The 26,245-nt window shown below is 41.3% G+C and overlaps 1 protein-coding gene across 1 annotated transcript in view; it reads left to right on the top strand.

The window, feature by feature from the left end:
• PDZRN3 (PDZ domain containing ring finger 3) overlaps window positions 1–26,245 on the top strand; it is a 243,118-nt gene that overhangs the window by 20,191 nt on the left and 196,682 nt on the right. Inside the window, exon 3 of the mRNA XM_025885329.2 lies at window positions 1,102–1,209. Within this exon, the coding sequence (XP_025741114.1) occupies window positions 1,102–1,209 (108 nt within the window). The remainder of the gene's footprint in view (window positions 1–1,101; window positions 1,210–26,245) is intronic.

Here is a 26,245-nt window from a genome sequence, read left to right as displayed (position 1 = left end):
TTTTGTGGAAGATCCTGAAATTACTTTTCAAATGCTTTTGTTTGGGAACAATACTTTAACTTATAAATCCATCTGTTAATCACTAGAAATGTAATCCACACACTTGGAGAGAATTCATCCCAGTGCTGTTTGGAAAGAAGTTCATGAACAAGCTGTGAGGGTTTTTTTATGGGCTTGTTGGAACTTTTTGATTTTAAATGAAGGAAGGAGTTTGAGCAGCAAGCCGTTGCCTTTCCCAGAAAGTTTCGGTCCAGATTTTGAAAGATCTAAAGGGATTTGAGATCGGATGACAATTTGGCTTGGGGTGGTGGTGGTGAGCTTTTCTGATGTAAATCTGAGCGCACATAAAACACCTATTTTCACAATCAGATTATTGGATATTTAAAGGTTTTAATTGTACTCTGAGCTGGTAAGGATATGGGAAAACACTCTAATGAGCTATCAATGCATACTTTGGCAACATCCATCAAATCTCCATATCCTTGGACCTGCCAGTTCCATTGCTAGGGATTTGCCTCAGATACATACTGCAAAAGGTATTTCATAGTACAGATAGGAAGGTAGTGGAGACATCATCGTCTCCAAGAGCGACAATTAGAAACAGTGGTAATTATCCTGATATTGGGGTACTGTTCAGCCGCTTAAGGGAGTTAAGCTGGACAGTACAACTGGTGAAAAAATCTCTAAGATTGTAAACTTGACAGAGGCAAGATGCACAGGATGGGGAGGGCATACCCCATGCACACACGTACTATCTGTGTGCATGAAAAAGGACCAGATACACGTTTAGGAAAGTGATCTATGAAGAATGTTTTGGAAAGGATGCGTAAACTGCAAACAGGTGCTATATAGAGGGGGAAAACACAATGGGTAGGAAGTGGCAGGGACTTATTTTATACCTTTTGGTCATGGTTTGAGGTATTTTACCATGTGTATGTGTTAATTTTAGATTAAAACAGAAATTACGGGTAACAGATGGGGGCTTTTGCCCCATTGCCACTTTGACATGAGCAAGAGTCCATTACAGTTTAAGAGTGTAAGCTTTATTTTCATGACCAGGTTAATGCCTAGCATTCATGTGTGTGTTTTTTTAACCCAAAGGACAATCAAGATGGATCGTCCACTGAAGGAATCTTTGTATCCAAAATAGTTGACAGTGGGCCCGCAGCCAAGGACGGAGGCCTGCAAATTCATGACAGGATTATTGAGGTATGTGAACACTGGCCAGTGTCTTTTAATAGGTTGAATGCCATCCCGTCTTCGTCTGGTTTGGTGCAAGATGTTCGGTCGGCCTAAGCTGGTGGATGGTTGGGCAGGAGAACTCTCCCATTGTGTGGGACTACAGAGAGCGCTGATTGCCTTGGTGTTAAGTTTTTGTTTATATTAAATATAGAGAAGCCAGATTATGAGTGGCATGTTCACAGTTTGGCTGTCTTCCCGCAGCCTTGCATCTGTTTTGTATGCTTCAGTTATAGCTTTGTGTGAAAGCCATTGGAGAGTTGTACGTTAGTTAGAACCAGATGAGCAACCCCTGTTGTACACATTGTGTCGGTGTTCACGTTGGTTACCGGGGTAAAATCGTGTCCGCTCTGGAGGCTTGATCATGTCCTCCCAGTTCACGGCACGCAGTTACTGCTACGGATGCATTGTTCTCTCTTCTGGGTTTGTCTGTTGTCCGGTGTACAAGGTGATTGTCCAGGGATGTGCAGGCAGAGGTCGATATTCAGGATAGTCACTCACATCATCCCAAATTCTTCATTCTTCACGGAGCATTTTAAGCCTTTATAGAGTAGGTTTATGGATTTGCTCTGGGGGAGGTGGATCTCTACCCCATCATCCAGCGCATTGCAGTAGGGTCACACAATGTCCTAGGATGCTCCAGCTTGCCAAAAGGGAAAGAATTATTCATTGCCTCCTGGTATGGGCTCTTGGTGCAAAGTTGGACACAATGGACTATTTTTTGCTGGTGTTTTTTGACCATTTTGACTGCTCTCTTAATGGGTAAATACATGGACTAAGTTGTCGGGTCTCCTGTGAGGAAGAATTAGATAGGAGAGTCCAGGATGATACGTTGCATCCCACAAGAACGGCACCACGGGCCATAGCCATGACAGGGCACATTAGACGGGGAACCGGAAAAACAGCCCTGATGCCGCTGATGCTTGTTCAAACACATTGGCAGAGCGTCTGTATTTCTTGAGTGTTTTCATGGTCCCTTTCAAAACTTCGGACAGAGTGGGAACTCTGTGAGATAAGCCATGAGCAAAGTTCACATAACCCACTGGAGTTTGGCCGCATGCTTCTCCTGGGGAAGGGAGCCTGGGAAGACAGAGAACAAAGTCTCGCCTTTCCATTCTTGTTTGGATGAATTCCTCAGTGTGCGAAGCAGTACGCTTTAGGATCGTTTATATCCTCGGGAAAACATATGGTTAAAACTCACAGGGAAAACAAACTGAACACGTTAGGGTCTGAGAATCACCTTTCTGAGGGATCAGGTACATCGTGGTAGCGTACATATGAAAAGGATACTTGATTTTGTTTTCAGGACGTTATTAATATTGTTACACCCCATTGACTTTTTGAAGCGTTCTTAAACTTGGAGCTCTTTTTACTGCCTGTTTTAGGGTCCATCTTTGTACTTCTCAGGTCGGGGGAGTGGATTTTCCCTAACAGGAATTTGCTTGTGCAAGAGCACTTTCTCAAGAGCTCAAAGGCATACTTACTGTCTTTTTTTTTTTTTTTTAAGAAAGAATACATTTTCTGAGGCTATTGTCCAGAAAGATAATTAGAGCTTCCGTTGCCAAGGGTTTGGTGTAACAGCCAGTTTCTCTAAGTAATGGAATTTCATTGCTCTTATGTTTTGCAAATGAGAAATCTACAGCTGGGCAGGATTTTCTCTTGGCAAAGGGGGGATCCGTATTTGAAATGTGGAGGATGGTTTCTGGTAAGTCACATTCCCCTTTTGGACAGTATGTAAAATATTAATCATGTCCCGGTGTTGAGCTGGAAAAGAAGGATGATCACAATAGAGCAACAATATATGTGTCATTGCAATTGACACACCATGCCCTTCTCAGTTAAATCCTGATGTCTTTTGACAGGATACAGTGATTCCCATGACTGAAAAATATATACCCTGGTTCACCTCATCTCTGTCGGAGTTTATTACCAGGCATAAATTTGATTATTTTAAGTGTATCTGTGTTTCATCATGAAGGAGAGTCGGGCACTTTCTAGTTTTCCACCATATTTCTTCATTTTCAGGGAGACTACCACCAGACTTCCACTATAAGAACCTTGATTCTTGCAGAAGGGTGCTTTTATATTAAATCCACAGAGACTCACTGAGTCTGGTAGTTACTGCAGAGTCTTCAGTTCCTCTACTCCCACGCCTGTCTGTCCCCCGAGACCAGAGTGGTTGTCCCCACCCGTCTCAGAGCCAGGCCCACTCTCTTCCATTTTTTTTATAACAAATACTTTTCAGTGCCACCAATCCTGTTGTGAAATGAAATTTATAAGTAATATTTACATACATACACACTTAATTGTAAGATCTCTATATGCCGTAATAGAAAAATAAAAGGAAGGTACTTGATGCTAAAATACATGTATCAGGATGAGAATGCATGGGCACAGTGACGCTGGAAGACCCCACGATGCTGCAGATGCTTGCGCCTCCTTGTAGACTCAACATGAGGTCCCAGCTGTGAAGGCTACCAGAGCAGGAGGTGGTGCTGGGGACTCAGGCGCTGGGAGCACTGGCTCCATGTGATCCAATTTTCTGCAATGGTGAACAGAGTGGGGTTCAGTTTTGGCACAGCAAAGTACAGTCGTCTTGTGATTTGCACACCTCCGTGTGTGTGTGTGTGTGTGTATTTTTAAAATTGTGCTAAAATATACATAACATTTAACCATTTTTAATTATACTTTTCTGTAGCATTAAGTACATTCACACTGTTGTGCAGCCATCACCACCATCCATCTCCAGAACTTTTTCATCTTCCTACAGTGGAACAGTACCCATTAAACAACTCCCCACTCCCTCTACCCCCAGCTCCTGGAGGCCCCCCATTTTGCTTGCTGTTTCTGTGCATTTGACTAGGTACTCCATGTAAGTGGAATCATACGGTATTTGTCTTTTTGTGTCTGGCTTATTTCATCTAGCGGGATTCATCCAGGTTCATTCGTATTGGAAGATGTGGCTGAATTGCTTCCTTTTTAAGGCTAAATACTATCCCACTGTGTGTATAGATGCGTATACCGCATTTTGTTTCTCTCTCCGTCCATTGACAGGCACTTGGTTTACTCCTACCTTTTGACTGTTGTGAATAATACTGCTATGAATAAGGGTGTACAATTTATATATATTTAAACTGAAAAAAAAAAAGAACCGTTAGTGTTTAAATGTAAAAGCGAGTGAGGGTCTCCACTCAGGTAATTATAAAACATCTGTTATTTTACCTTCATGAAGGTCTGGCAGGGTATGTGGAAGTTGCAGTAGAAGCATAAAAAATGTGCACTGCATGGGACTCTGTGCATTGTAGGACTTCTGGCATCCCTGGTCCCCACCCCAATCATTGTGCCAGTGAGTGCCCCCACAGATTTCTAGCACTACTTCAGGGTGTGATAGGGGTACCAGGGAGAATCACTAGATTAGAGATGGATCTTATTCCAAGACCTTATGATGTGAGGTGAGTTGCTTCAGGAGCAGAGTTGTCAGCATTCCCCCCCTTCTGGCTGTCTGCTTGGATTCCCTGTCCGAGAGCTCTCAAGGCCTCATAAGAAAGCCTGAGCTGTCCTGGGCTAGAAATCCTGGGCCCCCTCTTCCCCCATGGTTACAGCTTTGGAGCATGGCTGATCTGGGAGCCCACATTTTTTGTTGGCACCTCCTGTCCCCATCTTTCCTGGATCAGGACAGACAATCGGATGTGCCCACCCTCCCTCATATCTGACACTGAGATACAGCAACTTCCAACTTACTCAGTATTTGCTTCTGATTTTTTTGTGTGTGTCTTCTTCCTATACTTACTTATGAGCTGCCTCAGGCCCTTTTCATAACTTATGACCTCACCTTTGATTGCATATACTCAGATCCTATTTAGAAAACTAAGTTTAATTTCTCCGTAGTACTTTTTGTACTCATTCTAAACCATAAATGCCCCAGTGGTTTTAGTTTTTTTGCCTCAGAGCCTCGCCTGCTTTCTGAACTCCCTTTTGAAGACAATGCAATGCTCCTGTACCTCAATACCACCAGATTTTTTAAAGGAACTATGCTTTTGTTCTTTGTAATAGCTTGAAACCTTTGGAAAGATCTTCCCAGTGCCCCCTGAGTGTCCATTAACCAATGTAAACAGGTTTCATCACATATATAATGCTTTTTTCTGTAACCTCTAGAGTATACTCTGGACCAGTCACATTCTGTACAGTTCTATTGTAAGTGATTTAGAGAAACCAAAAGGTGAAAAATCACATATAGTTGATATTACCCTCAAAAACCCCTTCAGGATGTCCCATGTGGGCAGCATACATCTCTCCCTAAGTCCATCCAGCTGGTTTCCCCAGCATGGGAGCATCTCGCTGTCTCCTCAGTTGACTACCACATGAGGCATTTGACTGGTTGTGCAAATACCTCATTGGGTGAAATGCTCATGCCAGGAAGAGCACAGAAAAACCAAAGCCTGCTAAGAAACTAGCAAATTCACTTGGAGTCATGTGTGATTGATGGATCCGTTTCTTTCCTGATTCAGTTTTTTTTTTTTTTTTTTAGCCACACGGCTGGCATGGCAGGTACCTGACCACGTGACACAACTCACTGAAACTCTTACACTTTTGTAGAGGCCGCCCACAGTATCTGTATTTTTCGCCAGTTTTCAGGCTTCTTAAGTTGGAGAACTGAGCTCTTGGCTGCGTTGTACGAGTCTCCCATTTGGTAGTAAGTGTGCTTCTGTAACTGTTGCTGGGTTAAATGGAATGTCCTGTTGTTCTCTGAGAGAGCAGATGTGATAGGGTGCAGTGAAGGGGGGTGGGGGGTTGCCAAGAACCATTATTTTGTACAGTCTTCTGTAAGTAAAAAGTGTTCTTGGTGGAAGCATCAGGATTTGAAGGCCCAACGCTGTGGTCACCGGGGCTGTGAAACCTCAGTGGCTCTGGTGTAAACCAGTTACTCTGTTTTGTTTGCTATAGGTTTAGTTAGTCTGTCATTGCTAATAAGGCTAGTTTACAGGACTGACAAGTTTAACAAGACCTTCCCTTCCAGAGCCAGACTTTGATAGAACAAAATGAGGTTTCACCAGTTGTTACTGGCAGAAGATAATGTTCTGAGACCAACGAAAATTGTAGAATGGCCTGTGAATTCACCTGATGAAGCACTTATTTAAAAAAAAAAAACAACCAAAACTCACTATCTCTTATTAAGATTTTTTTTTTAAGATTTTATTTATTTATTTGAGAGAGAGAGAATGAGAGATAGAGAGCACGGGAGGGAAGAGGGTCAGAGGGAGAAGCAGACTCCCTGCTGAGCAAGGAGCCCGATGTGGGACTCGATCCCGGGACTCCAGGATCATGACCTGAGCCGAAGGCAGTCGCTCAACCAACTGAGCCACCCAGGTGCCCTAAGATTCTTTTTTAATCGATAAACTTTTATTTTGACATAATTTCAGACCTATATAAATGAATTCCTGTATCATCTTTACCCAGATTCCCCAAATACCCACATCTGTTATATTTATTTGAACCCTTTTCACTCTCTACTCTTAATTCTTAAATATATCAGTGTGTGTGTGTTTTTTAGCAATAAGACGTTCTCTTACATAACTTCAGCACAGTTATCTAAATCAGGAAGTTAGCATTGGTGGGGCTCTGTTATCTAATCTACCGAATTTATTCAGATGATGTCCTTTATAGTGAGAGAAAATCCCAGATCACAGGTTTTATTTAATTGTCATATTTATTTAGTATCTCTTACTTGATAGCACTTCCAAAGTTTTTGTCTCACATGCTACTCCTATTTGGAAGAGTACAAACCAGGTCTTTTGTAGTGTGTCTCTCAAGTTGGATTCGTTTGTTGCTCATGAGTGTTGATTTAGGTGGTACATTTTGAGCAAAGGTACCATAGAAGCGATAGTGTGGGCTTCTCAGCACATTCTGTTGGGAGTCACATGATATCAGTTTATCCCTTTATTGGTGACATTAATGTGGACTGCTTGGTTCAAATCCTATCTGCCAGACTTCTCCACTATCAAGTTACTTTTTTCTTCTTTACCTTGTATCTTATGGGGGGATAGCCCCAAGATTTAGATCAAGACACCCAAGGTCAAGTTTCTACCCAGTTACTTACTCTGTGGTCTTGGTGTCCTCAGTGCTGAGCCTCTGTTCCTTCATCTCTAAAAGAGAAGAGCGTTACTGTCTCCCTTACCTAAAAAAATAAAATAGGGATTTTCCTAGTAAGTACAAATGTGAAGAATTGTTTTTTTTAAATAAAATTTTAGCATCTGACACAAGAACTTAATGCCAAAGCTAAATATAGAAATCAGCAAAAATAATTTTGAGATCTGTTTTCCTCTTGTTATGTGTTTTAGCAAGAAAATAGTGCTGCTGTAGGGTTATTGAGAAAACTCTGGACAATTTCAGGGAGTCATCCTCTCCAGAATTAATATTGTGACCAATTAAAACCAAATATACCATCTTAAATCCCTGCCTTCTGTTGACTATACTGATGTATTGACTTTGTTATGTTTATTGGTGGTGGTGTTGTTGTCTTACTATTTTGCTATTAAAACTAGCTTTTAAAAAAAAAACAACAGATTTTCAGTGAACATCTTTTTAACAGACATCACTGTACACCAGCCAGATAAATATACAGATGAGGAATGGGACATATGGCATGACGCAATTTGTGTATTTTAAAGGCATTTATATATATTAGTCTTTTCATAGGAAAAATACTCTGAGCTAATAAACATTTTATAGTTATTATAGCAATTTTGTGGGGTGGGATTATGGGCGGTGACTTTGAATTTCTGAAGTCACATTTCTGTAATGTTGGAATTCTCCAAAGTGAGTATTATTTTTATAATCTATAAAAAGGCAAAGATGAAAAAATGTGATGAGTTAGAAGTTTCTTCTGAGTTTTAAATGTCACAAGGCTGACTCCTGCTTGTATATTTCCTTTAAAACATTAGGTGACATTCTCGGGGCGCCTGGGTGACTCAGTTGTTTGAGTGTCCGACTCTTGATTTCTGCTCAGGTCATGATCTCAGTGTTGTGAGATGGGGCCCCACCTTGGGCTCCATGCTCAGTGGGGGGGTCTGCTTGAGATTCTCTCTCTCCCTCTCCCCCGTTCAGGTGCTCTCACTCTTTCTCCCCAGTATAAATAAATCTTTAAATAAAAATTGAAATAATAAATAAATAATAAATAATAAAAACATAAATAAAAATAGTAAATAAAAATAAAAATTACTTGGCATTCTCATTTCTGAAAGCTCATAGCACCTGCCTCAGGTGTGGAGATGGGTGAACAGCTAGCTTCCAGCTGAAACTCTGGAAACAGGGCATTCTGAATGCTCCTCTTTGGCAGAGCATCTCCCCCCACCCCCTTCCCAGCTCAGATGAATCAAAGTTCACTTAGGTTGATAGTGTGTACTTCTGTGGGACTTCTGGCTCCACAGAAGTTTTAAGTTTATCTCTCATGGTCATCTCTTAATAAAAAGACTTAATTAGATCATCCACAAAGCATTTTAAAATTAAGAATAAATCAGAAGTGACTGGTGCCCCCATTAAATTTTTTGGATAAAGATTAGGTCAAAAAAGTAAATTTTTGGTAATTTCGCAAGGACAACAAAACCACAGACCCTTGACAACAGTACAGATAAGATGCATTTTAGGGGCGCCTGGCTGTCTCAGTCAGTTGAGTGTCCGACTCTTGAGTTTGGCTCAGGTCATGATCTCATGGTCCTGAGATCGAGGCCCGTGTAGGGCTCTGTGCTCAGTGGGGAATCTGCTTGAGATTCTCTTTGTCCCTCTCCCTCTGCCCCTCCCCACCATGCATGCTTGCTCTCTCAAATAAATCTTTAAAAAAAAAGCTGCGTTTTATAGCCACTCATCTTCTTTACACATGATATTTAGACACCTTTAAGTATGGGGGTTTTGAGAACAATTTTATTAAAAAATTTTGTCTTTCTCTGTAAGGCAAAATGAGCATACATGTACTTTCATTGAATTTGGAAGGCATGTTGGGATGGTCAGACTTAAATGGTAAACTGAAATGTATGGCATTTGCTTCCTGGGAGAGACACTGGGGGGACCCTTCAAAGCAGAAGATTGCTATCATTTTAAAAATAAAAAGTAAGTACAGTGCCTGTAGATTAGGGTGCTGTGAACAGGAGGAGGGAGTGTTGAATTAGAAATTGTCAATGCAAATTGCAAAGGGAAGACTTGGGGCAGGTTGGCGGCTGTGAGCACGGATCTGCCATTATGCCACTTTTCCTGGGGACTCTGAATACCCCGGGGTGGGAAGCTGCAACAACAAGGCTTCCCCTGATGATGGTTAATGGTCCCCCAGAGCCTCACAGGGGAGAGTAGCCGGTACAGGGCTCGTCTGCCCTTGCCACACCGAGTGCCACGGGGCTCCAAGGACATCTTTGCCTCGTACCCTGTCTTTGTCTATTTGGATAACCATTTGAACCTCAAAGAGTGTGTCCCACCCCTTCTCTCCTGAGGGTGGCACTCCCTGTTGCCTTTTTGGCTCTTCTGATTCTCTTAATTGATGCTTCATCACTTCCTCTTTTCCTGCTGGTCCTAATGAGTCATTTGACAGCTCTCTGGGGTCAGGAGAACTGAACGCCTCAGAGTGTTGGTTTCACAGCTGTTCTGCCACCTCCCAAAAGAGACATTCCAGTCCATTTTAAAATGTGCTAGATATATATATGTGTGTGTATATATATATATTTTTCAACATTTGGAGAAACTCTGGGAACAATCAATTTTGGCAGTCTCTAATCAAAGAAGACAGTTTTTATTCTTTTCATAGAATGATTGTTGCCGAATGATTGAAATATTACGTTTCCGGACACGTTGATTTCGGAATTTATTAGCTAGACACTTACAACTTCTATCCAAAAAATTACTAGGTGTTTATTGAAACATTTGGGAGGGAAAAAGATTATATAGAGTGATCTATGGCTTGTGGCTTATTAAAAATCTTCATGTTGTATGAGTTCTTGGGATAATAGCAAAGAGAAACCACTAGCTGGCATATGTTTGCTTTTTGCATGGGCAAAATCCTCCCTAATCTAGAGAGGTCAGGATCCATAGAGAGCTAAAATGTGGTCCCTGGCTCTAGGGCGTTCACTCGTTAAGACCAGTGTATGGAGCAAGGTGACTGACACTAGGGTGATAGGAAAGCCGGTAAGTGTATAGAGTGGCTAAGAGTCACAGACTCTGGAATCAGACCAGATTTTGAATTCTAGTTCACCATTTGCTACTGTTAGCCTTAAAAGTAAAACTGCCAGTCATTTTTCCAGCAAAAGATGGGTTTATCTAGGCATAGCTGAGAATTTGAATCTGGGGCAAGCAAGCTATGGAAAAACCATAGGCAAAGACCAAAAAACAAAAGAGAGGAACATCATTTTATGGAAAAGAAGGAGGAACTTGGAAGGCGTTGTTTTGAAGTGAAGTCTGTTAGAGGGAATCAGGAATTCTGGGTGATGATGGTTTCTCATTGGCTGAGTTGCAGGGGTAGTTGATTTCTTGTGGGAGATATAACACACATATTTTCCCATTGTGATTCTTCTTGTAGAGTTCTGTAATTGACAGTTCTTCCGGTAGTTGATATTGGTTGGTACAGCTCTCCCTACCAACCTCCCCGTCCAGCATCTCAAGTCCATTTTAGTGAGGTTTTCCTTTATTAATTTTCATATTACCCTCGTGACCTTGGGCAAGCTCATTTCTGAGCACTGCTTTTTTTCTATAAAATGTGGGCAGTGTTACATATAAGGTTGCTGTAATAAAGAAAATAATGCATGTGTCTGGATACTGTAAATTTGGCCCCAGAATAAACACTCGCCAGGTGGTTAGCTTTGCCGAGGTTCTTTCCTATAGCTCTGTAGAAGCTGGCCTGGAGGGACCTATCAGTGAGCGCATGCTTTGATGATGATGGTTCTGTGGCAGTTTCGTGAACTTGAAATTACAGTTGTGGGTAGATCGTTTTCATTTGTTTTAGAGTTCTTTTTTTAAATTAGTGACCCTTTGAATCTGGATTGAAAAAGAGCTGTCACTTCTTAAGGCTCTAGAAATCATAATAATTGATCAATCAAAAATAATTCTTAATTTACATCACAGTGTGAACAACATGGTAATTCATTGCATATGTGCTGACTTAAGTGTTCTAAAAATGCAGTAAAACAATTGCATGTTTAAGATCAGCTATTTTTAAAATGCCAGACCAGAATAAGATTTACATTTTTATATTGACTCATGAAGAATATTGGGATTTTCTTAAAATTGTCAAGAGTTTCTTTGACTATATCTTCCTTTAAGATTGCAAGTTAATGTTTAATTGCTTTTTATATCTTGATACTAATGCAATACACCAATGTAGAAAAATTGAAAAGTGCAATCAAGTGTAGAGATGAAACTAGAAACCCTTACTGATAGCAAGCATAATCTTGACAAAAAAAAAAAAAAAAGGAACAGATATAACTGCCTTGTGTGCTAGAATCTGATGGGGCATGGAAATTGCATTGCATATGGAGCACATGTTTATTACTTGTTCTAAACTCTAAAATGGAACAGGAGGAGCTCAAGTAAAATAGGATTAAATATGACTTTGTTATGGCATTGTGAATGGATTTCTAATACTTTGTATCATTCTTGGAACTATCTAAGAGAGCATGCTTGTAAGAACCTTGAGTGAGTATTAATGTGTGATGCTAACCTGGAATAGAATTACTAGTGATAAAGGAATTGTAGAGGAGCTGGAGTCAAGCAAGAAAAAAAGTATTACATCATATTTTTGTTGAAAGCCCTTAATACTATCAAGGGAACAACATCTTAATTTTCTTCAGTGATTAAAAGGTAAGTTTGAAAGCTGGAAAGAACTCCTTTTCCCTTCTTCCTAAAGGACTAATGATAATGGTAACAAAGCTGGTGATGTTTTAAATTTCTCCATTTGGCTGCCCTGATCAGCATCATGGTATCTAGAGAACTAATTCCCCTTGGTGTCTGAACCAGCAGAGGGAAAGTGATCACATAGAGGAAGGACATTAAATGCTGAGTTTGGTGGAATCATTTTCAGAGAAATGTTGCCTTAACCTCAGTGTTTGGGTTTTAATGAAGTTCTAAACGACACTTTAACTTATATTATTAGCCAAAGTCCTTTAATTTACTGCATTTTGACAAATAAGATTTTTTTAGAGTGCTTAAGGAGCTTATAGAAGAATAGGTTTTACATGTATGTATCTATGTGACTGTATGGGTGAGTATATGAATCTGTGGGTGAATGTGTATGCCTGAATACATAAGTACTTCCTTAATTTCACATGGGTCACTTGTGAGATTTTGCTTTTATTTTGTTTGAATCACTCCTTGGAGACCCAAGACCGATTGAATGGAGTTCTAAGCTGTTTTTTAATATAGTTCCTGTTTAGTAACCTTTGTTTATACTTTGTAAGAAATGAAAGGGGAATCCAGTGGGCAGATGGTATTATGTAAAGTAGAGGCAAGAAAATCTTTGTTTTGACAAGGTGACTTAATTACCTATGAAGTCTATTCATAGGTAAATGTAGATTATTTTTCCCGATACACTCAGTCTTATAAGTGAAATTTGGAGAGTCTCATCTGCTAAACCCATTAGATTTAATAGAACATACAGAGAAGTATACTAATTCAGCGAGAAGAAGGTGTTACTTCCTTTGAAATCTTTCCCTTTCCTCTTTAGTTTGGTTGAAAGTTAAGTACACATAAGTGTCTGTTCTTTTTTGCCATAATTAGAACATTAAAGACATTCAGTATGAGTGGTTGGTAGCCTTTCATTATAGTTGATCCTAGTTCTAAGTGAACTTTTAAAACTTAAAATAAAGATTTAAGGGGAGAAAAATCTGGTAAGCTTCCTTTCATTCCGAATCAGTTTATTCCAGTTGCGATTAAGCATGATGCATGGGAGAAATACAAACCACAGGGAATAAAAACAACGTCATATGATTTCCCTGCAGCACCAACCATTAATCTTTTATAAAAATATGCAAGAGAGGAAATTAGTCCTTGTGATACGACATAGGACAGGAGAGAGACTCTACCCTCATCTGCAGAAAATGAGCATGATGGATGGTCAGTTAAGCCTGTTCAGCATTTCATACTGATCAGCACCCAAAACAAGTGTTTCTCAAACTTTAGTCATCTACCACCTGCTGGTTTTTGCCATCTATGCACCACCTGTTTTTGTTAAATACTTAACATTTTTCTGAAAGAAACATACTTTTGTGTAACTTAAATTTATTTTAAGAGGAAACTGTGTCATGATTGTGGAAAGTCATTTTCAGGTGCTATAAAGATAGCAGTAAAAATAAAAACAATAAAAGGGTAGAGCTTGTACTATTGCTGGCTGATCACAGATTGTGAGTGTTCCTTTCTCTTTAAGAGCAAAATTATTGTATGGGATTCCTCAGGATGATGACTGGGAGCAAGCTCCGGGAGAGATTTGGGGTGCTGGTCCCATTGTAGTCTTCACCTGAGTCATGGTTAATGAGTGTATGCATGCTGCAAAAATGCATCAGGATAGTCACTTCCGGTTTATTCACTTCCTGTGTGTATGTTACACCTAAGACAGTTTTATTTCTAAAAATGTTACAAGCATTAAGGCCCCAAATGAATCTGTACCCTAGATGGAATCACACTGGTTGGAGATTGACAACAGAATGATTTACTCATAGTGTCAGTCAGGGTCTTTGACTAGTATAATCCCAAGAACCACCTACAGTAATGTCACCTGCTCCTGACTTCATCTTGCCTAAGTAGCCATAAGCCAGTCTGAGCTAACTGCTTTGTGGAGCTCCTTAAGTGTGTTTGGTTGAACAATGAGGAGCTTTTTAGAGACTGGAATCCACTATGGAGAAGACTAATACCATCGTTGGTAAAGAATTTCAGAGGCAAAAAGGTAAATATTAGTGTCATAGGCCCCAAACCCAGGGAATCCACTTTTGATAAACTTTTATGTGTATTTACACATTTTTTTAAAAACTATGCTCTCATAATGCATTCTAATTCCAGCTCTTTGTAGTGTGCACATTTGTCGACTGGGGCAACCCAAACACAGAAGAACTGTTCGAGGGGTGCCTAGGTGGCTCATTCGTTAAGCGTCTGCCTTCGGCTCAGGTCATGATCCCAGGGTTCTGGGATCAAGCCCCCTAAAAAACAAAAAACAAAAAACTGTTCGGGCTATGGAATGATTAAGTCATGGGGTTAAAGAGACAGCATAGGAGGGGCGCCTGGGTGGCTCAGTCGGTTAAGCACCTGACTCTTTTTTTTTTTTTTTTTTAAGATTTTACTTATTTATTTTGACAGAGAGAGAGACAGCAAGAGAGGGAACACAAGCAGGGGGAGTGGGAGAGGGAGAAGCAGGCTTCCCGCCGAGCAGGGAGCCCGATGCAGGGCCCGATCCCAGGACCGTGGGACCATGACCTGAGTCGAAGGCAGACGCTTAACAGCTGAGCCACCCAGGCACCCATAAGCACCTGACTCTTGGTTTCAGCTCAGGTCATGGTCTCAGGGTCATGAGATTGAGCCCTGCGTCAGCCTTCATGCTCAGCACAGTATCATCTAGGGGTTCTCGCTCTCCCTCGGCCCTGCCCTCCTACTCGCTCGCTCGCTCTCTAAAATAAATCTTTAGGAAAAAAAAGGTACAGCATAGGAAATATAGTCAGTGGTATTGTAATAGGGTTGTGTGGTGACAGAGGATGACTACACTTGTGGTGAGCACAGCATAATGTAGACTCATCAGAGAATCACTATGCTGTAGACCTGCAACTAATGTAACACTGTGTGTCACCTACACTTCAATTAAAAAAAAAAAAAAAAAACCTGCTGGAACAGCTCCTTGTGCTAGACTGCGCTTCCAAAGACCTACAGTAAGAAATGTGCTTTACATACAAGCCAGGGTAGCACTCACAAATGTGAGTGGGTCCTGGTGCATATGTACAAAAATTGAACAAGTGTTGATGAGAGATATCCTCACTGCACACAGCAGTCTGGTATTTCTATTTTATTCTTTTCTTTTTTAATGCTCTTTGCCGCCCACTAAGTTGATTTCATGACTCACTAAAAGGCAGTGGCCAGCAGTTCCAAAGCATTCTGCGTGGGAGGACAGAGCTATGCCTTCCCTGTTGACAGCAGATGTCTTTTTCTGGTATTCTACCCTAGAGTCTGTCAGATTTGCTGAGGGCCTAAGCTGCAGCCTCTTGTCAAAAGAATGGGGTCAAATATGATATTAGAATATGACTGTCTTTGCAAAAATAAGTCCCATTACCTGTCAACTTTCCACTTGGGAACTTCTCGCCTGAGGCCAAGTTCACAGGCTCTGCATGTCACTAGCAGATGGATGGCACTAGTTAGTGGTCGCTTGGATCATAATGGACTTACCACAGAGGGACCTCAGCCTAGCCTTTGGAAGCCTCACTTGTGTCTAAGAGTGGAGCTTTTGTGTGCAGGGTCATTTCTTCTCTCATTGAGGACATTTGTCACTGCCTGATGTTTGATGTGGCTGCTTTGCATGGCATCTGTTGTCATTGCCTTCCAGAGTCTGTAGAGAGGTTTGTAAGGTGTACCTGGGCGAGCTTCTAAATCCGGCATCTGTTTGACTCTATGGGTGAGGTGTCCCTGTGAGATGTGCAGTTCACTGGGAAAGGACCCAGGAGGGTCCTGTGTGAGTATAAGCTCCTGAGAGCAGGGACACGTTGATCGAGCTATTTGCCGTGTTCCTGGGACCTCGCACTGTGTCTGCTGCAGAGTATTCGATCAGGAAATATCTGTTGTCTGACCTAGAAATCGATTTCCAAGTCACATGATCAGCTTCCGAGGGTAAAACTATAGTAGGAGGTCTAACATTAGAAGCCGTAGAGGCGGGTGACAGTATGTCATGAGGTCTTGGGGGCATTTGATACTTTGACAACACCTCCTGCCGACAGGTGGGATCTGCCCGCTGAGCATACAGGAATAGCAGTGGCTCAAAATAGACCTCCCTCCCAGTGCCGCGGGTGGTTAGGGGTAGAGAGTGCCTTTATTTGGAAGCAAGGGAGTAAATTGGCCTGCTAGAGAAAAATCATGAGGAAGCCCTATTTTTGCTCTTTCTTTAAAAAAAGATAAATGTAATGGTACCATAAAAAATAAAGAGCTCAATTTTTGACAAACCATGTTAGGTTTTGTAAACTTAAGAAAAATCTCTGCTGCATTTATGAAATCCAATTTTATAATTTAAGCATCTTTCTTAGTCATGTTTAGCAATAAGTTTCGTTTTATTTTTGTTTTGTTTTTTGTTTTTTGTTTTTGTTTTTATCAGCTGTGCTTTTTGCTTATGAAGCTGTAGGCCTTGCTTTCCTGTTCAGAAAATACGTGACACTGGTCACCTCCGTCTTCTGTCTCATTGACCTTGGTCTTGTCTTCCTATAGGATCCTGTATTAGCAACATAGAATCGATAGCAACTTCCAGCGAGTTCTGGAAGATGCCTCTGCTCACTTCTCTTTCAAGTGTGCCATTTTCTTAGATGGAAGCTTAGCCACTATTGTTGCCATGGAATTTTCATACATGTTCCAGGAAATAATTCCTTTGCCACAAGTGCTTGATTAAACCAACTTGTCAGTGAAGCAGTAAAGCCCAGTGGAACTTTCTGAGGGCTTCTCTGGAGGGGCATGTAAATGGAGCATTAAGGAAGGGCCTTGGGAAAGGGTCTTCACTGCTCCTTACCCCCAGTCCACACCCCAGGAGGGATCTGATGAGGGAAGGGTTGTTTGAAGCCTGTTGGAGTAAACAAATACCTTTCCACTGTTACCTTTGTTCTGGAACATTGGAGATTTGTGTTCTGCACTGAAGTAGCGAGAAAAGAAAGGGTGACAAGCTAAAAATACAAGAATGTCCTCATAGAATGAATAACAAGCTAAAAACAGTGTAAATGTTAATGTAAATGAAGACCTCGGGAGTTTTTTAATAGACATTTCCTGCTGTGTTTCCTAATAACTTTGGTAAGGGAAACTTTAAAAGTGAATTCCTATGTTTTGGAATGCTAAAACTAATGCGATAGAGCAACTACCTTAATTTTTCCTTTAAACACTGGAGCCAAGAAAAAAGCTAACTTGTGTAGAGCTGGGGTTTGCTTGGACGTTTCTGTGCCCGCTTCACCCTGAAATGTTACCTCTCCAAGGTGGAGGCAGCTCACATTCAGAGTTTGCTTTGAAAAAAATAACTTTGTGTAAAAGATTTCAAAAGGAGGAGATCAAACAGGGACAAAGCAGTTTCTTTTTTCTTTCGGGATGGGAGATGGCAGAATTCATCCAAGTGGACATTTTTAAAAGGAAGTGATGTCTGTTACAGAAGTTGAAAGGATAGTGGTAAATAAGCTGTGTGCATAATGAGCCACTTTTGTTAACATTTGGTGATTTTGAATGTATTTCACGTATTTTGCTTAGCTTGATGACCCAAATGAGAATACACCGTATTAGTAATAGGATGCAGTATAATGTTTGTATTTCCTTTGAGAAACTGCCATGAAACTTTGTGGTTTAAGGACGTCCCATAAGTAACACTAGAATCTAAACTGGAATAACTGTAGAGGGATGAAAATCAGTGTTTCAAGGAACTTTTAAGAAAACAAAAACTAGGTGGTTTTAATTAGTAATAATTTTTTCTTTTTCTTCTAAATCAGTGTCCATTTATTTTCTTACACACACCCCATTAAATAGAGCATCCAATTAAGAAATAAACCTGGCTAATAACTCCTGCTAGACATGTAGCAAAGCATGTGAAGTGCTCAAGTTCAGCTCCAGAGTGGGAAGGGTCTGTAAGAAAACATCACCCTCTTTCCTGGGAGGAAGTGGTTCTGCTTTCTCTTATTTCTCTCCTACTTCATTTGAACCCCACGGCACCCAAAGTTCACTAGTGATCACGGAAGATGCTGCTGTAACAGGGATGCCAGATCCCACTTGTTGGGAGCATTGAAACAAACTCTGTGCTTGTAAATGGCGTGGGTTTTTTGTTTCCTTCGTCCTTCCCCCCCCCCCCAACCCCTCCTTCATTTCCCGCACCAGACAGAGGGAATGTCCCAGCCTTGTCAGAGAAAAGAACTGCCATGTCCCTGGAAGTGAAAAGATAAACCTCATTGTTGATGGTTTAATGTTACTGACCACCAACGAGACAGGGCCAGAACGTGAGGTCTGTTAGATCTTGAGGGAAACAGAAATGCCATTTTGGTTTAAGTGAAGAGAGTCCTAAAAGTGGTGGTAGACACATTGCTCAACATCCCTGGCTTCTGGAGATTGGAAAGAAGTTTTTTTTTTTCATGACGTTAGGGTCACCTGGTTAATAAGCTGGTGGTGGGATTCTCAGGATCAGAGCCTGACGTGGGACCATTCGTTCCATCATAAGCTAATGAGATACTCACTGTCTAAGCCACCCACCTGGGAGGCAGACGCCATTGGTGACCCAGTGACGGACTGTGGTTCAGGTGAGTCCAGCCCTTGAGGCTACCTTGTACTATTTCACTTGTGGCATTATCTCCCTCCCTTTGCTTAAACTTTGTTTCAAGTGCTGGAAGTGCTTATGGGGAAAGAGAAGCTCCTGGCCGACCAGGGTCCTTTGCAGAGCATAACTGGCTGGCCACCTGGGGAGAGATGAGCAGACAGTGCTGAACATCCCCAGGGGGCTTGTTTTGGGGTGTCCAGGTGAATGCACACATATGTGCCCACATGAAAAGGCCTGGGAACCGGCGCTGAGAAAATTAACTGCTAGCTCGAGGCTGTTGTAGCTGAGTGGTTATCAGTTATCACATGGTCTACACAGATGTTCTTGTAGAAGAACTTACTTCCCTGAAACCCATCCACAACCACAGTAGAGCAACATCATAAACTAGCTGCGTGAGTTTGGATCCCAGCTCTGATACTATTAGCTGTGTAGCCCCCTGGGCAAGTTACTTAACTTCTCTGGACCTTCATATTATTTGAAAAATGGGGATGATGGCCTCTATCTCAGAAGTTAGGTGTGCAGGTTAAATGAGTGAATATGTTTCAAGGTTTTAGAAGCTCTTAGAAACGTTCTTAGCACAAGGCAAGTACTCAGTGACATTACTATTACGTAATTCATACTGATAGTTTCCATTTGTTGAGCACCTATTGTGTGTCCGTGAGTGAACTTGGTTATCCTGATGAATTTCATGTCATTCACACAGCCCTGCATTAGCAGGTGGCCTTGTTCCCATTTTACAGCAGGTACCATTGAGACTCAGCTAAGTGCTTTAGCTGAGGTCTCACAGCTGGCAGCTGAGGATGACAGGATCCACGTCCCCATCTGGCTCTGTCACATTTCTGTCTAATCAGACCCCATGGTAGCGGAAACATGTTGAAGCCTCATTAAGTCAAAAGCATATTAAAAAACTATGTGGCATATATATACACACATATGTATATATACCACATGTATATTCTATATGAATATTATATATAAAATATTTATATTTTGTTTGAAGAGTATTTTAGTGTAGGTAGGGGGAAATATGGAAATTTGAATACAAGTTGTCAGCAGTGGCCTGCCATGGAGGGAGGAAGGGGGTGGATTCTGAAATTCTTTTATTACAATATTTAGTTCTCTTTTTCTCTTTAAAAAACCCCTTTTATTGGGCGCCTGGGTGGCTCAGTCAGTTAAGTGTCTGCCTTCAGCTCAGGTCATGATCCTGGGGTCCTGGGATCGAGTCCCACTTTGGCCTCCCTGCTCAGTGGGAAGTCTGCTCCTCCCTTTTCCCCTCCGCCAGCTTGTGCTCTCTCTTGGTCACTCTCTCTCATAAGTAAATAAATAAGATCTCAAAAAAAAAAACTCTTTTATTGAATATACCACCATCCAAATTGTGAAGTTATGTGCAGTTGCCCAAATCATTGAAACAATGAAGTTTTAAAATGAAAAAGGTAGTTCTCTGCCTATCTTCCATTCCTTTTCCTCCTCTTTTTCTTGAGGTAAGCAGTGTTTCTGCCTGGCACACATCCTTCCACAGCCTTCTGCATAATTATGTAAAAATAGAAATATACACACATATATGGGATGTTAGATTTTTCTTTTTTAGATCATTGTGCTTACACCAGTGGAATCCTCCTGTACTCAATTTTTATTTAAATTTTCTTTAACAGTGTGTCATGTACATACCACCAATAGATACAGATTTAAGTCATCGGTTTTCATAAACGCATGCAATTTCAAAATATGAATGTAGCCCCAGCTTATTCTATGACACATGTATTGATATATCCTTCAATTATTTTGCAGTTTTTGCTCTGCAAACAATTCTGTAATAATGTCCCTGTATATATTTCCTTTGGTCCCAGGGCTTGGACTCCCAACAACTATATACACTATACATTCATATAATTTTTGTAATTTTATTTTCTACACCGAGCAGATATTTCTTTATAATCAGAAAATTTCAAGTAAAATATATAGAACTAGAATTTTCACACATTCACACCCACACGCAGACATACTGCACCAACTCCAGAGCCAGTGTGAAAGACTTTCTTCCAAAAACAGAGTCACATTTACTCAAAGACTAATGTCACATTGTTGGGTGTTCGTCATTGGGTTTCTGTGGTAAAAGAAAATACGTCAGGACATATGGTCATGGCACAGAGAGTGTTTTTGTTTTAAAATTTGGGAGAAATTGGCAAACATACTGAGCAAACCATCAGTTTTCTTTGCCTATTCAGCTGACAGTAAGAAAGCTACACACACACACTCTCTCTCTCTCTCTATGAAGAGGAGTCGCAGTTACGTTGTTTCTGCTTTTGCCAGGGCTGTTCTATATATGAGAGTATGCTTGCACCTTGAAAATTTATACTTAGTTAAACCTTATACACTAGAATTTATCCTCCCTTTCCCCCAGAAAAGGGCATTTTACTGAAATACAAATAGTTGCTGGTTGCTTCTAGGGTGTTAGGTGGAAGTTGTTGACTGGATACTGTAAAGGCGGCTGTATTGTATTTCAGAATTAGTTTGAGGTAAACTTTATTGTTATGCAGAAAGATATAATTCAAACCACTCTCTGGAAAAATAACAATTATAGGACATAGTCACTGATGGAGAATTATCAAACCACAGATACAATATATGAGGAGGTCTGTGTGCATTTTTTGTAGACAGACTGAAGTCAAGATGAAATGACTCAGGATATTGCCTCACAGGTGAAATGGCCACAGAAAAGGCCCTGGTGTTACTTGAGTAACTAAACCTTTTGGCTGGAGTCCAGTGTAGCTTTCTCCTCTTTGTGTATAGTTCCAGTCAGTGGGGAATAGTGACATCACAGGCTCATTGTTAGTCAGTGGTGAGCAAGACATGGGGCAAAGAGGAATGGCAAATGCTCTCAGCTTAGGAGGAGGAAGAAGAGCAAAATGCTGATGTGTTGGTTGGTCTACTTCAGTCAGCATGCTATGTGAACTGATTGCACCAAGGAAGAGGACTGTGTTAGCTCTCATCTCAGTGACTCTTTGTGCTTTGGGGGAGACAGACCCCGCAATAAGGATTTGATGAGAGTTTTAGATCTCCTTGCCAAAAAATGCATATTCTCATATTCTCTCATTCCTTCTCTCTCCCATGCGTGTGCTCACACATTTCACGGGACTCAGGCTCCTTGGAACCCATCCATGAACCTGTTAAGAATTTTTAAGTTTGCAGGGTCCTAGATAAAGCTCTGAAAATCATTATTTTCCCCTCCATCAAGACCAACTCAGTCCTAACATGGGCTTTCCATTTTCCTAACTGGATAAATGAACATCCACAGGAACACTTCGCGGAATATAGACTTTGAGGGTATGAGGTGCGAAATAACATGGAAAACCATTAGATGGTGATTTAGGGAGACAGGTAGGACGACCTTCCTTTCTTGGAATAAGTTCATCTGGAGTCCTTGCTTCTCTGGTGGGGTTTGAAACTTGTGACTTTTTCTGACCAGGTCTGAGGAAGCTTAGTGTGAATGTAAATTACCCTCCCCCCCCCCCGACCCAGGGCAAACTTATTCCATACTCATTGCATAGACCCCATGGAGCAAACACTCTACCTGACATTTATGGTTGTTGGAATCCCAATAATAGTTTTAAATCACCAGGAGCTCCAAGAACAGTGATGGCTGTGATTTATGAAATAACCTCTGAGTTGCTCTCTTACTATAGTCAGATCGTCAATGGCAGGCTTCTCCTCTTCTCTTGGAGTGACAGCCACTCTCATGCAGGGGAAATTTTTAGCATGCCTCCTTCAGAAAGGCAGGCTCTACACTTTAGACTTTGTCATTTATGGATTTGGGTGAGTTCTTAATACCTGTTTACCTTCATTTTCTCCTCTGAAAAATGAAGGTAATGGTAGTACACTTAAAAATAAGCTTGCAGGTGGCAGTAAATGGAGAAAAAGAACATGAAGTATTTGCATAGGCCTTGGCACATCTAAGGTGCTGAATAACTGGAAGGTTTGAATTGATAACTATTTATTATTATCTAGCAGTAGCCGTTTATTGGTCTCTGACGCTACCACAGAGTGGGGCTTCCAGATTCAGCGTGCCTTGGAAGATTTCTGTCTTTGGATATGACTCATGTATTACGGAGTTAATATTCAAAATATAGGGGTGGGGGCTGGCCGAGAAGAACCGGGTCTAACCATGTAGCTCTCTTTGTTCACGAACAAAGAGCCCATAAAATTTTTTGACACCACTCATGAATGAAGAAAGAATTCTGTAGCAAAATCTTTTCCAGTTCACTCACCAAAGTATTAATGTGCCTCATATCCAAGCATAAGGAGCAGGAAATGGCAGGGGGAGGGCAGGTTCCTCATCAGTCGCCAAAGCAAACTTAGATTCTTGGCTGCTATTACTTTATCTTTTAAATAAGGGGGAAAATCCTCTGGTTCCTTAATGAATTGACAAAGTTTAAACACTTCACACGTCAGTCTCTCTCTCTCTCTCTCTCTCTCTCTCTCTCTCAGCTGCTTTGTGGCTTTTTTTTTTTTTTTTGTAACTTGTTCTCACTCCCTTTTACCTAAATATTTCCTCCGAAATGAATCTTAAATTTCTTTGTCCTGCATGAAATGGGAATAATTACAGTAACTAAAGCTACATCATAGTAGTAATTGAGGACAGTATCATGCAGGATCCCAGGAATAAACAGATGGCGCACCTGTCAGAGGGTAGATCAGAAGAGGTAAGTTAAAGATTATTTTCAAGGGCATGAGAAGAGTGTTGGACAGGAGTTGGCGGATTTCTCTGTAAAGAGCCAAGTCGTAATGATTTTCAGCTTTGGGGCCCATGCAGCCTCTGTTTCAGTTCCTTTGCTGTTCTAGTGCAGAAAGCAGCCAAGACATCACATAAATGAATGGGTGTGGCTTCTAATAAAACTTTATTAACCAAAACAGGCTTTGTGCAGGATCTGGCTCATGGGCCACGGTTTGTTGCCCCCTGTTGTAGGGGGAACATACAGGTAGGGCAGTATCCTGTGCTAGGAGCACTGCTGTGACCTAGTTTGGCCTGCAGGGCAGGGCAGGAAGGACTTAGAAGAACCTAGAAGGAAGGGGCCCTGTGGAGAGGCCTGCCCAGATAGGAGCTGTGGTCTCTGGAAGGACACAAGAGACCACCCCACAAGGAGGGGCAAATACCTAGGCCTCATTTGTCCTCCCTTTCTTGCTTCTCTTCTGGTGTGCCCCGTTGACCTAAGCCAGCAGAGTGGAGGGAACACATTGACCAATAATGTAGAGTGTCCTCCCTGGGATCAAAGAGCCGGGTGGGGTGTGGGTGGGAAGGAAGCTGTCTGACCTGAGAAGCTAATGAGCCTGGATTTCCCCAGTTCCAAGGGGGGCTCTGTAAACATTTTTTTTCCTGTTGTTGCTTATTAATCCTAGTCATCATAAACATCTATGTGTCTGATTACATGTAGGATTTATGTGCATTCTTTCAGTTTACAGTCTGAAGAGTAAATGAATCAAGGGAGCATGAACAGAACTTTCTACAGAGACCCCTTTGGTGCAGAAGTTAGTCACATAATAGATTCACATCCCTTGGGCCAATCAGGCACTCCTCCACATTGTTCTTTCTGTTTGAAAGCCGGGGAAACCCTATTTGCTTGAATGAATGAGTGAATGAATGAATGAATATTGACCTTTAATAGAATGACTCATCAACCATGCATAAGTGAATGACTCCATTTAAGGAAAGTACTAATTTAGTCCTGTCTGCAAAACATCGCATCACATTGTGGATTAAAGTAGGGCCAGGAAAAGTGAATGTCTTTGATAACCTTGTAATCCACACTAATAGAGGCCTTCAAAATAAGTATCTTGTGAGTATGTGATATTTGTGCGTGGTTTATCCTCACTTTTTTTTATTCTTTATAATTCAGTTTCTTGATTCTTTCTCTAGAAATTGCACTTATCTAGAGGACTTTGACTTCTTTACAGCTCTCAGAGCTATCACTTAATGCAAAGTAACCCACACCAACAAGATAATCGAGTCTGTAAAGTCTCACTTTTGCAGGACACAGGATATATAGGTATTGGTTTCTGTCAACAAATGTAGTTAGGGAGTCGAATTAAGCAGAATTTTAAAAGGCTAAAGGTTGATGATTTCAGCAGGCACTTCAGGGGACTAGTGTTTGGTGCCGTTGCTTGAATTCTGACAAGCAAATGGTCTTGAAAAAATAAATTTCATAGTATTTGGTGAGGTCTTAGAATTCAACTCATATCACCGTGAAAGTTTGTTTCTCTACATTTTTATAGTTCAGATCACGTACTTATTTTTACATTCAGGAAAAGGTACATGAAAAGTCGCTGCTAAAAACGTCAGATCTGTGGCATTGAGGTTTGGCACACTGCAACCTGGAGAGGTCCCCAGTTGTCTTCACTGGAGGATTGGCAGTGGGGGCAACGCACAACTCAGGGCTTGAGGATGTTTGGCTCAGCCGATATCCTTTACTGTGGTGGGTGACTGTCCTTTACATCAGCTTTAGTTTTGAATGGAGATGGGTAACACTGCTCCTGAGGTTTGTCAACTGCATTATTTTAATGGGGCTCAACTTAGACTTGGTTCTCCAGTCCTTAATCCTGAAAGAGCTCAACTCCCCAGTTTGGGGGCAGGAAGGGTAAAGGAAAGATTCTGGCAGAAGATAGGCCATTCTCTAGCCCAGGGTGTGAACTTGAGTGCATGCGAGTGTCATTTCTTCCTTGTAAAATGGCAGCTAAATAACAGTGATTCTGTTGGGGTTTCCTCGCCTTCTCTTACCTCCCTTCTTGATCCTACTACTCCGTTCTTCTCTTTCTGTCCTATTTCATCCTGACTTTCAGATTACATGACCCTTTAAGTGTTTTTGGCAGTCAGACATACTTTTGTTGAGAGGGTTACTGCTGAGTTATCATGCAAAAATTGATTTTGAGCAATGTAAGTGGAGAGCCGTGGAAGCGTTCTGATGATCCTTGGAGACGGTCCATTCAGTCTCGTGCTTGTATAATGAGAAGACAGTGGCACTGAAGTACGTTCCCATCCGTTGTCTGACAGGTGGCAGAGCTGGGCCTGGGATGAGGCTTATTTGCCCCAGTGTCCTTCACACAGCGCAGCATGTGGTCTTGTCAAGTGCTTTTCCATTTCTTCGTTCTGAACTTTTTCTTAAAAAGGTTTAAGCTTTTGACCATACAATCCAGCAATTGCACTACTGGGTATTTACCACAAAGATACAAATGTAGGGATCCGAAGGGGTACGTGCACCCCGATGTTTATAGCAGCAATGTCCACAATAGCCAAACTGTGGAAAGAGGCAAGATGTCCATTGACAGATGAATGGATAAAGAAGAAGTGGTATATATACACAATGGAATATTATGCGGCCATCAAAAGGAATGAGATCTTGCCATTTGCAATGACGTGGATGGAACTGGAGGGTGTTATGCTGAGTGAAATACGTCAGTCAGAGAAAGACATGTATCATATGACCTCACTGATAGGAATTCTTAATCTCAGGAAACAAACTGAGGGTTGCTGGA

Source organism: Callorhinus ursinus, unplaced genomic scaffold (genome assembly GCF_003265705.2).
Source record: "Callorhinus ursinus isolate GAN/ISIS: 27379988/994484 unplaced genomic scaffold, GSC_fseal_2.0 scaffold15, whole genome shotgun sequence".
In the NCBI taxonomy this organism is placed as follows: Eukaryota; Metazoa; Chordata; class Mammalia; order Carnivora; family Otariidae; genus Callorhinus; species Callorhinus ursinus.
Note: the sequence above shows the minus strand (reverse complement) of the source record. Positions and strands in the feature narration are given on the sequence as shown.